The 13,802-nt window shown below is 41.8% G+C and overlaps 1 protein-coding gene across 1 annotated transcript in view; it reads right to left on the reverse strand.

Annotated features, from left to right (window-relative positions):
* The window catches only part of LOC106914347 (furin-like protease kpc-1), a 229,017-nt gene extending 216,073 nt beyond the window's left edge, over positions 1-12,944 (reverse strand). The window contains exons 1-3 of the mRNA XM_088013796.1: positions 12,000-12,944; positions 11,266-11,441; positions 268-360 (exon numbers count right to left, since the gene is read on the reverse strand). Of these exons, the coding sequence (XP_087869922.1) occupies positions 268-360; positions 11,266-11,436 (264 nt within the window). The 5' untranslated portion in view covers positions 11,437-11,441; positions 12,000-12,944. The remainder of the gene's footprint in view (positions 1-267; positions 361-11,265; positions 11,442-11,999) is intronic.
* Positions 12,945-13,802: the final 858 nt, after the last annotated feature.

The following is a 13,802-nucleotide window of genomic DNA, read 5'->3' on the forward strand; positions in this document are numbered from 1 at the left end:
AAACCAAACCTGGAATAAATTTTTACATTGCTTACATATTTATTAAAACACACTTCACATAGTCTACTCATTGTCTCCCAACAATGAGTAGACTATGTGAGAAAACCTGTCTGTTTTCTCACATAGTCAGAACACAGGAGGAGATTCTCATCCAGGGTGACGAAAACAAGAACCACTGCTCTACACATCTGTTTAATTCTTCATTTAGAAGGGATTATGTCGCTACACAGTATACAGTAAGTATCTACCCCAGACACAAACACTTACCCCTGCTGCAGAACGAAGTCTCCCCTCAAAGGAGACTCTATCAGAGCGCCCCCTGCTGTCCCTCAGGGTGTACAGGCCCTCCAGGCTGCCGACCTGCCAGGAAGAAAACGAGAACACGCTGTTAAGCTAAACTCCTAGCTAAACTACTGCGTGAGAATTGAAGCAACATTTGCTGTGTTCCATACTTCTTAAGTCAGAATTAGCGGAAAATGACATTGATAATAATATCTGTTTGTGGAAAAGATGTAAGAATTTTTTTTTTTTTTTTTTGTAAAATCACAACATAGTACTCGTCGATACCGACACGTCGTATTCAGCCTTAATCACCCTCGTGACCCTTCGCGCTACCTGACTGCGCTGTACCCCCTCCCCCACCGGCCTCCACCCTCGGCCACCTGTCCTGTGTGTGTCGGGGTAGGGGGGGGTTCCGAGAGAGTGGTGGGCCGAAATCAAATAGCCCAGAGTTTATCTAACCTTATCCCAGGCTTTTCATTTCCAAGCCTTATAAACTCAATCGTATTGACCGCCTGGGAGAGTTAGAACTAACTAAGTGAAATCTACTCGGCAGCAATTGTGTGCCGGGGCGCATGTTGTGCGTCTCCGCGGCGAATGTGTGTGTGTGCGCGCGCGGCTCGCTGATTCTATCTTCCTTCGCTTTCATTCTCTCTATTCTCTGTCCCCGAGGTGCATCAGGGCTGAGACTGCCGAGTAAATTGTCCCAAATTGAGTTCCCTCTTGCCGGCAGATACAGGCCACATCCCGACCGTTTAGAACGAGCCAGAGAAAGAAGAGGAAAGAGCGAGAGAGAGAGAGAAAGAGAGAGAGAAAAAACAATCACAGCACACATCACTCGCTTGAAAAATTTCTATCTAATTTCTTTCCTTGGCTTTCTTTCTATTCACCCTCCCTGACTCTCCTTCTTCTTCTCTGCAGTACTGATTTCCCTGCTGCCTTTCTGTCTTCTTGCAGCACATTATTCTTCTGTCTCTCAGTCTTTATATCACTCCCTCTGTGTCTTCTCTTGTCTTTGTCTGCTGCCACAGATGTACATCCGTCTTTTCTCGCTCAGCTTGGCTTTTTCTTCCCCTTTGATGCCCAGTCTCCTTACTCCATCTTTTCTTTTTCTTTTTTTTTCCTGTCCTCTCTCCTTCAAACCCTGCTACCTTTCTCCCAACAATAATTTCTCTACGCCTTTTTTCTCTCACCTCAGTTTCAATCCCTCCTTTGCCTTCTCATTCCTCTCTCTATGGATGGCTGTACCCGGTGACACAGTACCCATCAGCACAGACGTCCTGGGTGGAGGAGTCTGGCTCTGACAATAATCACACAGCAAGTTTATAACACTGGCAGCCCAGCTGAGTAGAGCTGAACTGAGCACACACGACTCCCATGATGCCAGCACACTCCATTTAACTCGGCAGGGGGGCTGCAGGCTGGCTGGGGTGGGAATGAAGCATGAGACAGATATGGGGATGCCTACATGTGCGTGTGTGTGTGTGAGTGTGTGTTTTTTTTTCTCTTGTGGTTGGGGGGGGGGCTTATGCTGGAGCAGTGTCTGAAGACAGATATGGAAACAGGATCTGGAAGGATGGTTATAACTGATACTGCAGCTGCCGGGGGATGAAGGATTTGGGAGTTTTAGGTATAAGACGAAACTCATTCCGTAAGTAGACACTCCCATCCAGCAAAAACTTCAATAGAAAAGTCCTGGCAGAAAAAAAAACACTGACATATGTAAGATTAAACAGTCCTTCCATGACAAACTTTAAGACATGTGATTAACATATTTAAGGCCAAACTTCATTTAAAAAAAAAACTAATTTAAGACATTTTAAGGCCTTCGTTTGTGATACATGAATTTAAGACTTTTTAAGATCGTTTTAATGCCACCCCGAGTGAATTTTAAGACTGAAAAAAAACATAAATACAGGAGATGGTTGGGAAGTCCTACTGTTTGACAGTCAAGCATAGCAAACTAGCAAAATTTCTGGGGTCTGTTTGTGGCTCTTGGCAGCAACTTGGTGTTTCTCACACTGTATATAAAACTCTTTGCACAGTATGCGCCTTGAACCATATGGGTTGGCAACAGAAAAGAGCCAGTGGGGAAACCGAACATCATCCATCCAAGTGGCGATCAATTTCTACTTGTGATAGAAGCAAGACAGCTAGCTACAGCTAGCCAGGGCATATCGGCAGCTAGCTAGCGATCACCTCAATCAGCTCGAGTCACAGAACAGAATCGAGATATCTGACTCAAACTTTTGCTTGACAGAAAAGTCCTGCTGGAATTTTGTTAGTTTGACTGATTGCTTAGTTTGTTCACTGCTAGTTCCAGTACGTATGGAACTAGCAGCTAGCCAACTAGTCAAATGTTGTCTCATTTTTTTTAAGTGAATTGTCATTTGTTTAGCAGGTTTTCAGTTTTGACAACAAAAATTGTTTGGGCTTTTGAATCCAAGATGATATAAGGTTTAGATGGAATAAGTTTCATCCAGGTACATTGTAGCTACAGCAATGGAAAGGCAGCCACTGCACAAGTAAAACAAAAAAACAAACAAATGCACATACATACTTTCAGAAAATTCAGCTATAAAGATTAGAGAGCTATTTCAAACACATCAAAAAGAAATGCATGCATGCACATGTGCACACATTCAGTAAATCTATATATTTTTGCACCCATCAGAGCAGATTGGCAACAAAACAATATGAGGCCAATCAGGAGACCATTGGTGTGGTTCTCCGTTTGCTAATGAAGGCACTTTGAAAAGGTAATCTAATTCACCAGCCGCAATTAAGACTGGTGAGCGCCTTGTCACTATCAATTATCCACTCTTTCATTCATGTTCTCCACCGCGGACGCTGAGCTTGCCTGACACACAGTACTGTTGGACAAATCCACCCAATCTGCCAGCCACTAATCATGGGAACACTAATCATGAAAGTGTTCAAACACACACATGCATGTTGAATGCTTCAACCGTTCCACAATGGACTAGGTAAACTTGGCTTGATTTCACTATTCTTCTTGGCGAGACCACATAGATGGCGAAGATAGGAGGGAATTTGGATATCAATGTATATAGAAATCGAAATGATTACCTTATAAACCTATCTGATATATGGAAAATGTTTTCCATATATATGTTAAATATAACAGGCTACAAAAATTAGTGAAGTGACTCCCAGTTATTTATTTGGATATAAATAGTTGTCAAGTGTTTCCAAACTAATACACTGAACTGTAAAAAGGATTTAACCTTTAAAGGGACGGTATCATGTAAAATTGACTATTTAACTATTGAGCTTTCCTCATCAGAAACATACCTGGAGTGTTGCCTTGATTCTTTCATGCACGTTTGAGAAATCCTTTAATCTCCTGTGGCAGCCATTCAGCTGTGCGAAACACATGGATGGACCTAGCAACTCCTTCTAGACGAAGCTCCTCCTCGGAGCTGCAGTTTCCAAGCTTTTGCACTTTCGCCTCACAGAGCAGTCCTCTCAGCTCCTTCAGACTAGCCAGCAGCAATTAGCAAACACCTGGTGGAACTGCACATCTGCTGAATTCATTATACCAGCCACTTCTCGGTGCCAAAGGGTTAATAGAGGAGCCATGTTGTGATGACTTCCTGAAGTTTGGTCACTACTGTTTCTGATGTTTAAGGCAGCTGTTTGTTGTTGTTTTTTACATATGTATTTCAATATTCACAAATTGCATAACAAATGTCTGCAGCTGCACAACCCTTAATTATTCATTAACTTTGTTTCACAAAGCCATAAGGTGAATTTATGAGTACAAAATATTTTTTGCCCAAATTAGGATTATTCTGGTTTCATTTCAGCTCAAGGGTCTGTAATCTAAAGAGCATTTTGTCCTCCAGTCCAGCTAAATAAAACTAATTTACATCCTGTTATATTATGACCTGTTGAAAAGAGACTGTTTTGATTTTTGATAAATATCTACTGTTGAAAATTTGTTGCACTTTTTGAACAACAATTTCTGTTTTTTTTTAACTGAAATAAAACGTAACATTGTTGCAAAAGCAGGCATGGATAATTTTTGTTTTGTCTGTACTGTTGATGTTGGTGGAAAGATGTAAAAATTAAAAAGAAAGTTTATAGTTTCCAACCTAATGGTCAGAAAAATAGATCTAAAAATATATTCCTGGTAATTTTAGTATCATTATGTTGTGGAAATTCAACAAAATTGTATTAAATCTATATTTAAAAGCTTTTGTGGGTTGCAGATTCCTGTAGCTCCTTGTAACAATCAATATTCACACCAGTCTTTCTCATTTAGTGTCCGCAAGAGCTGAGTAGCACGCTGTCGAAAAGAAAACACAACAAAAACACAGCAACACAAACAGGGAATTGATGGAGGAAGCATAACGTGTAACCAAAAACAAACACAGACATCCAGAGTCATTGAAGCAGTGTGTGAAAGCTGTTTGAGATGGTCCACCCTATGGAGAAAACAGCAGCATGTGTGTCTGCTAACAGCCCCACAGGGATCGAGGGCTCCACAGGCTCTGCTATGGAAAAGCAGGAAACAGTGGAGGGAAGGGGGCTGGATGACGGAGGGCTATGCTAGGGGTTAAACGAGGTGAGCCGTTAAGCTTTGTTAGTTACAGTATTGGCAGGGGATGTAGCCACGGAGAAGGGCTGGGCTCCGAGTTCAACAGTCCATCTTAAAGTAAAAAAGAATAAAGTTATAGGAGCTCTTAAATGAGCTATAAAACCATTTATCTCTTGTAGTTTGGGAATGAATTGCAAAAGAGTTATAATGTAGTATAATTTTATAAGAAAAGAGGCATTATTTTACAAATGTGCAATTGGATTGCACATTTGCAGCCCAGTATAGAACAGTTATCTGGTTCTATAGTGGTAGTATAGAACCAGGGGGTACTTTATGAGTTATGCTTCCTCCATCAATTCCCTGGCCTGGAAAAGTAGTCGTACACATTGAATTTTTCACAAGTCATAAATTGAATCTATTTTACTGTGGTAAACCACAGTAAAAATGTGGAAGGACAATGAAACATGGTTCCACCAAACAGAAAAGAAAAAAAACCTAAAACAGGGCAGTGTTAATTTGTATTTAGTTCCCCTTAGTCCATACTTTGTAGAACCAAGTATTCAGTCGTAGCTGGGGGTGTTTGTTTTGTGGCTTCCAGTGTGGGAATATGGTGGAAGGTGAACCTGCCATAATGGCAGGAATGGACATACAAAACATAGAAACATTTTGTATGTCAACACAAGAAGCACCTAAGAAGCAACACAACGTGATGTTTACGTAATTTCCCACTTTTCTCTTTCATCTCCAGATGCATTGTGTGTGTGTGTGTGTGTGTGTGTGTGTGTGTGTGTGTGTGTGTGTGTGTGTGTGTGTGTGTGTGTGTGTGTGTGTGTGTGTGTGCGTGTGTGTGCGTGTGTGGGTGTGTATGTGTGTGTGCGTGTTTGTGCGATTCACGCGTTTCTTCCTTCTCTTGTCCACCATTGTCTTTTATCTTCTTTATCTATCTGTGTTTCCCTCTCTCTCCATTTCAATATTGAAGAGAGTTTTATTAAGGGGCTAGACTCGGATGTGCTGAGGCGCTCTCAGTAATTTTCCTACAAAGTGCTTTAATCCATCACACGGCCAACATGTGGCCTTTGCAGCCATACATCATCCGAGCCCACAGAGAGCGAGCGGGAAGTCTGAGCATAATTTCTGCTCTCCTCCGCCCGCTCGCCACCTTCTACTTCCTCCTTTTTTTTCCTTCTTCTTCCTCTTCTTCCTCCGCGCTTACCTTTGCATTTCGCCAGAGATCCCCACCAGGGAGGGGGAACCTGGTCTTCTGCACATATTCCACGGTCTGGTCCTTCTCCGAATTTAAAAATGAGGCATGTGCAAAGATGGAGTGGGGCGGGGGCCGGCAGGGGCGGTAAGCAAAGGGGATGGAGGAAGCAAAGGGAAAATGAAAGAGATTGAGATAGGAGTGAGTGAATGAGGGAGTGGATGAGTGTGAGGTTGAGAGAGAGCGAGAGAAAGGAAGAGATAAGGAGAATGGAGAAAAATCTCACTCAATTCAATGAAACGGGGGACAAAAGCAGGTGATTGGGAGGTAGAGTGTGTGTGTGTGTGTGTGTGTGTGTGCGTGCGTGCGTGCGTGCGTGTGTGTGTGTGTGTGTGTGTGTGTGTGTGTGTGTGTGTGTGTGTTTATACATATAGGCTTGTGCGTGTGCTGTGCGCAAGGCTTGAGTCTTCGTGCTTGCAAGTGGAAGCAGAAACAGAAAGAGAGAGAGAGAGAAACAGATGAGGAGGGAAAATGAAAGTGCTGCATTTCCCAGCATGCAGCTGGTGCAGCCCTGCCCTCCGTTTTGCCCCCCGGCCAACACCTGCTTCCATTTCGCTTCCTCCGCCCTCCTCACACCGAGGAGCAGTGATGAACTCTGGACCCCCTGACTAATGGAATGGGCCCTCGCTCCCGACCATTAGAGGATTGGTGTCCCTTTTTGGCACCCCTGAGTGCCCCTACTGTACGGAAATAAGTGAGGCCAGGGTGAGGGAGAAGATAGTGGCAGGTTAGTCTTTTTTTTCCCTTCCCCTCAACACACACACACACACACACACACACGCACACACACACACACACACACACCTGGTTGTAATGTAACAGCCTGAAGTAATCCAGCCAGAAGAAGGCTTGACATAGCTTAGCATCCGATTGAGGCTACCTTAGAAATTCCGAATCAGGTGCAACGCTACAAGCTATCAAAGAAAGAGCCCCTTCCCACCTCCTCTCCTCCGAATGATGGCGGAGTGTTTGTGTGATTTCATTTAGCTTTTCCCCAATTACGTCTTTACTCAACGAAATGCACACCTCAGCCGTGCAGGAAAGGGGTGGAAGCAGGGAGCGGATTGAGGTCTGAATCTCTTGATGAGCTGATAGCCTAGCTGTGCCACGGTAATGCTATGCTAATGGTATGGTAATGACATGCTAATCTGCCGGCAGTATTCCACCTCAGTGGAGGGCAGGGGAGGCCTTTCACCACTGGATGGAGACCAGGGACTTCCTGAAGTCAGAGTCTGACACACACACACACACACACACACACACACACACACACACACACACACACACACACACACACACACACAGAGTGTGATTCTTGTAAAGTGGTGATTTCGTCTCGAATAAAAGCAATGACAACTGCACACCTAATCTCCCTTTAATCGGATTTGCAGACTCTTAACTAAGCAAGAAACAATACGTGTAAACAATGCACGTATCAGGCGGCGCCGGCGCTACTTCAAACTGGGTCGGCTGTAATGTGAGTAAGTAAGCCTGCGAGCTTTATCGACGTGTAGCATCGAGTTGCAGGGCTGTTGTTTTGTTGCTGATACAGCGGCGACCAGAAAATCATCCATTTTAGATTGTGATCAGGTTCTTTTTGGATCTGTGATAGCTGCCATTACCTGAGCAGACAGAGTTTTTTTCTTTTTCCTTTTCCTTTTCCTTTTTTTTTTTAACTGATATGTGATGATAGCACAACATCACAGCAGCCACGACTGAAGATGAGACTTATTAACACACAGTGATGCATCACATTGCTACAATTTACTGCTCCCCTATCCTGTTGGGAGTAAGATTATTCCGCGTTTAATATAAAGGATTGCTGACAAACTACAACATGCACTATAAGTGAAGATAAACAAAACACAAAAATAGAAAGAGCTCCATCCTGTCATCAACAGAACAGACAAACCCGGAACAGCAATGCATCACAGTAAATCTGTCTACGCAGCCATAGAGACATCATCTCAGGTCTTCCTCCTTTTATATTTCTTTCTTTTTTTAGTTATTATTATTATTTTTTTTTTTTTTGCATTTTATAGTTACAAAAGGAATACGTCAAGTCTGCACAATAGCGACGCCCGATGACATTTTCCTGGATGCCGTACACTAAAAATAAAAGAGACCAAGCAATGCGTTGAGTGCCAGCTCGGAGACATTTGATTCCCATTCCGCTCCTGCGGCATTAGCGCGGGAATGCCAACAGACATCACGATCCTCTCAAGCTGGCACTGGGCTTGTCAGACTTTTTCCACTCCGTTTTGACGTTTTCAAAACTATATCGTGTATCAGAGCGCACTGTGAAGCCCTGACGCTTCTCCTCGATACGTCGGTATCTGCTGCGACGCGAGGAGCAAATCACAGGTGACACAATTAAGCTAGGTTTGACTTAACAAAGGCGATTTAGTGTCGCTGACATTTAGGATCAGCCTCTGGCGATGGGCACGAAGGAAGCCAGTCAGCAGATTGGACCTGGAGGTAGGTGGGAGCGAGGGCGAATCATGAAAAGGGGAGGCTCATCAGTGGATGTATTGGTGCTGAGTTGGACACCACAAGGTGTAAATCGTCCTCACTCAAAATCAGAATAAAAGTAGCAAAACTGATAGAAATAATTTTTATTCTAGTTATGATGCAAGCTGCAATTAAATCAAGGCACTAAAGGGTAAGAAAATGAACCAAAAATACTAGAATAAAGCAGGAGTGCCCGTGCGGATACACGAGGGACAACGAGAACGACAGAGACAGGCAGAGAGGAAGACACAGGGGTGGACTGTCCAATACTCCTGATAAAGGTCAAAGGCATGTTTTATTCATGATTCAGGCGGCGGCGGCAGCAACAGAGCAGCAGGGCCAAGGTTACAAAGAGCTGCCGTCCCCAGTCCCCAGAGGGAGAGCAGCACACAGCCTCACACCAGGCTGACACTCCCAATCACTCCCAATCAATACTGTCAGAATGCACACGCACGTATCAATACGTCACATCTGAGAATGAATGAAGGGTTGGAAAACTGCGCTTTTAAATGGATGATATCTAACTTTAGAGGGGAAGTTTGGATTTTGTTAATGCTGTGTCTTACAGTAATGTTTAAGATTTTTCATCCAGATGTCATTTTCATAAGCAAAATATAAAAGTAGGTCCAAAATTATTCACTTTTTGGAAATACCAACCTTTAAGCATTGAACATACTTTTCATTAAGCCTGTATTTCTGTATGAAATGTTTTTTTAGTGGTTTGATTGATGTAATATTCAAATTTTAAATGTCATGTTTTATATTACTTTTAAGTGGAAAATCATCGTAATTAACAGAAATAAAGGCTTTCAAACATCCATCTGTGTGGAATTAATCTATATAATGTCTTTCATTTATTTAGTGATGAAGTTCCTCAATAAATGGGTTTTTCAATAATATTTTTGATTTATTCAATTGGCCTGTATATGGTAACAGTTTTCAAGTGCTTATTGTGTGGAATACCAGTTTAAAGAGCAACACAAGTGTAACAAGCTGAGATCAGCTCGTAAATAATCAGAATTTCTGTCCAGACAGCTAGCCTGCATTCAACAGCTTAACAGTTTGTAGCTTGCCAACTGCAGTTGGCAAAAAAGTGAGGTACTTTAAGCCTTCGTGCAGTGACTGGCCAGATATTTTATCAAACAGCCAAGTTTTCTCTTTTTACAAATGAGGGAAAGCTGTAGTTTCAACAAGTGAGGGAGGCAGGGAGGCTCAGCGACTGAGCCAAAAGAAACTACAGCCACTATAACTGGCATCTCAGTAAAATGACTTGAAACCATTGGAAAAGTTTGATGTTAGCTTAAAAGTTTGAAGACATGGCTTCTTAAAACCCCTGTGTTCTCCCAATAACCAATAACTACCAATATCTTGAGACTGATGACCTCCATTTGGCTAAGTAGCTAATGTGTAACAAGCTGGCTAGTCAGCTATCTGCTTGGGTATCCAGTTAGCTTAATAAAGTTTGACAAGTGTGCGTTTAAAACAACATCAAAGTAATAAGAGTGGTAGATAGTGCTCATTTAGCTTCCAGATTATGAATGTCTTTGTTTTAAGCAAATGGAAATACTTCTGAATAGTTAAGTTGTCGCTCTTAAGTGAGGGACAGTAACCTTCTTTAAGCTAGCTATGAGCCATGTGCATTGTGTAAGGTTACTGAGTAATTCACTGCTGTCTCTACAATACTCAGTGCTTTTAAAAGCTTTAGCATACCTCGATACTCCAGATGTAACTATTAAATTTTGTTTTTTAAAAAATGTGAAACGGTCAAAAATGGATTTAATGGAACCCCTAACTGCTTTGAGGGATGCTTTTAATTACATGTCTATACCAATAAGCTGTGGCGTTAAGGATGTGTTTTACGTTAAGGAAAAAAATATCACTTCAATTATCACTTCAAACTACCTGAGTGTAATAGAACAATGAGAGAATAGCTTCCAGCCAGCTTGCATATCTTGCTTTTCAGATCATTTGAGGAATCATTTAAGAAGATCCAGATAAAAGACTGAGAAGTCACAATTACATCTATATCTCTCAAAACCGTTAACCTACTCTTTAACTATTCTCTCACAGAAAACAAAAACCTAACACACCTCACCAAAACCTGACTCTTGCTCTTTTTCCTTTCGTCAAATGAAGACCATTTTTAAAAGAAGCTGACACAGTTTCAGATTCAACAACCAAAGTAACCTTCAGAGTATTAAAATATGGAATGATTTCAGCAGGACAGATTACAACTCTGGCAAACAGTTAAAGACCCAAACATCTCCAGTGGCATCCAGCTGAATCCTGCGACGCATATAGGAATTTCTCACAGCAGAGACGAGCTGCCTCCTGATAAATTTTGTGTATTTGCGCATGACGCCATGTGTCTTCTTATACGTGTAGGGCGCGCGTTTGTGTACGGCGTGTTTTAGTCTGTGAAGGCACTTCTCTGAGCATCTTTGATCAGATATGAAATATTCTGAAATGCTGCTGTAATTTGATGAAAGTCAGATATCCCTCAAGTAGGAAATAGAAGTCAGCACTTTGGCAGCTCTTAAAAAGAAGAAGAAGGAGACGGAAAAAAAAAATAGCCCACGCTTGCAGGATTTTTGCTACTTTGCGGCCTCATAGGTGGAGGACCTAAGAGGGGTCTTCAACATGCACTGACCAGCTGTATGAACTCCAGCCCGTGCTGCTCGGCCAGAGCTCGGGCGGCTTTGGCGCCTCCTCTCATCTGGACGGCGTAGAAGACGTGGCGGTTGGTCCCATGATGCCCCTCTGTGGTCGCAAGGTTCCTCTGCAGCAGGATGCAGAACACCAGCAAAGATCCACTGAACATGAAGCCTTCAGCAGGAGAAAAAAAGTCAAATAAATCCCATTTTAATGAGCACTTAGGCATGCCATTTAAACGGCAAAACACCAAAGCTCGACGTAATTGCATCACCAAGTTATATTGGGAGCTTTTTTGAACGTGGTGGCATAAAACCTTTAAATACAGGGGGGCGGGGGGAAATCTTCAGTATTCTCACTATTAATGTAGGCAATGGTAATTCATAGCAAAATGGTATAATTAAAGGGATTTATGTGATCAGTGTACTATATATTAATGAACATCGGAAGTATATTTTCACTAGTAATCAGACAAATGTATTTCTTTCCCTTCTTTGTTTCCGAACGCACATAGACAAAAGGCTGCTTCATGAATTTTCATAGGAACCTCTGATAATTATCAGCAGAATTTAAGCGCCATCTCTAAGCACACAAAGTGAGTTTTCAGTGTGGGATCCATGCAGCAGACTAATGAACATTGGCAGTTGTGAAACAGTTTGCCCACAGCCACCTCCTCTGTACTTTTATATAAAATCCGCTGCGGCTGCCACCTACAAGATGTGAGCCACCCACCTGTAGCCACACAGCCCCGAAAAACGTCCAGGAGAAATCTCTCACCCCGCGCGATGAAAGCGAGAACTCTGGCACCGGGGGGCCCCAAGCGAGACAACGCGCTCTCTCCAGTTCCCAACCCACACGTTTAATCTCCTGGCCTTGATGCAAATACTTCTGAGAGGAGGGAAAATAAAATGAAAAAGAAAAAAAAAACTGCAGCACTGAGCGAACTAACTTCCCTGTTTAAGCAAAACAGGAACTTCATCAGTCTGTCTTTGCGCTTGTGTTTTCTTCTGAACAATGATGGAACAAAAAAAAAGTTTTTGCCTCACACTTGTCACATAAAACTAACCAACCCGACGGTCAAACGTAGAGTTGAAGCACACTAAATGCTTCAACTTCCACTCACTTCACAACATAATGCGTAATAGTAGCAGTAGTTAAAAGGAAATATCTCTGCAAACTCAGCAGCATTGCAGAAGTATTCATACCCCTTGAACTTTTTCATTGCTTTTCTCATATTTTTGGGATTTACCACTATCTGTACTTGGACTAGGCCAAAGCTGTTGTTGAACTAGAGTGACAGTCTACTGCCTCCTATTCCTGCTGTTTGTTGTTTTTTTTTTTTTACTTTATGTAAATAGTCTGTTGTTTATGCACAAACATGCATGCACATTTTGTCATTTTTTGTTAAATATTCCTACTCAGTTGCACTTTTTTTTCCTCAATCAGACTATGCTAATTTTAATAACAATATTTCATATGTGGTATATTTGGCCTTACTGTATAGGATGATATTATCACTTATGTTTCTAGATTTTTATTGTGTATAAATCTACATGTTTCACATTCCTGCTGCAGCTGAATTTCCCCACTAAGGTATAAAAGTTATTTATATTCTTTAATTATTCTAATTGACTCCAAGAAGCTAATTATGATGCTTCCACCTCCGTAATACACTATTACAATTTTGTCCCACCTAATGCGTTTTGCATGTAGGCCAAATTTATTTACTCACCTTACATAACATTTCTGCTCTTATTTCTACATCTCTGCTGTTTTCAGTTTTCATATATTGTTGGACATTATATAGATTTTGGATTCTACTCATTCGTACATTCCTTGGTTTGCAGTGCACTATTTCTGACGACTGTGTTGGGGATTTTTTTGTGTTATCATTTCTATTAATCCAGCATTGTCTGTGCTAAAAGTCTGTGTTGAATACTTTTGGCACCAAGTATCTGTGTTCCCGAGAACTGATTGTTGCCTCCACCCTTGGGAGACATCGCTCTCAAGGGAAAGGGCTAGATGACCTGTGGGTGTAGATAGAGCTTGCCATCTGCCTTTGCTGTTTATCTTTTCACACTCTTGTTTTCCTAAATAAAAGGCCTGCTCTAGCAGAGAGAGGGCAGAACGCTCTGTGAACGGCTTGGAGGAGCAGTTTGCTGAGTCTTCTCCTTTTGCAAAAGTTCGGCCATAAAATTATACGTTGTCTGTGGTTCTTTTATGTATGTTTGAAAATGACCTATCGACTGCATAGTGCATTTAAATTTTAATCTTGTCCTTAATGTATACTATGTTATTCTTAATTTTGTCTGTTTGATGTTTTTACTTTTTATCTTTGTGTGAACCTACATCCCCTGATGTTTCTGTTAACCCTGATTTGTTTCCACTGTGGGACAATAAAGGACATTTCTATTTATACCCAATTCTAAAAGTAACCTTTTAGTTTCCTCTACCCAGAGACCCTTCTCACACGTTTTCCATGTCCTCTCTGTTCATTTGTCTACTTAGTCAATAATTTAGCAGTAAAAACGGTTT

Source organism: Poecilia mexicana, unplaced genomic scaffold, assembly GCF_051168715.1.
Source record: "Poecilia mexicana isolate PSO_F unplaced genomic scaffold, ASM5116871v1 scaffold_16, whole genome shotgun sequence".
NCBI lineage: Eukaryota > Metazoa > Chordata > Actinopteri > Cyprinodontiformes > Poeciliidae > Poecilia > Poecilia mexicana.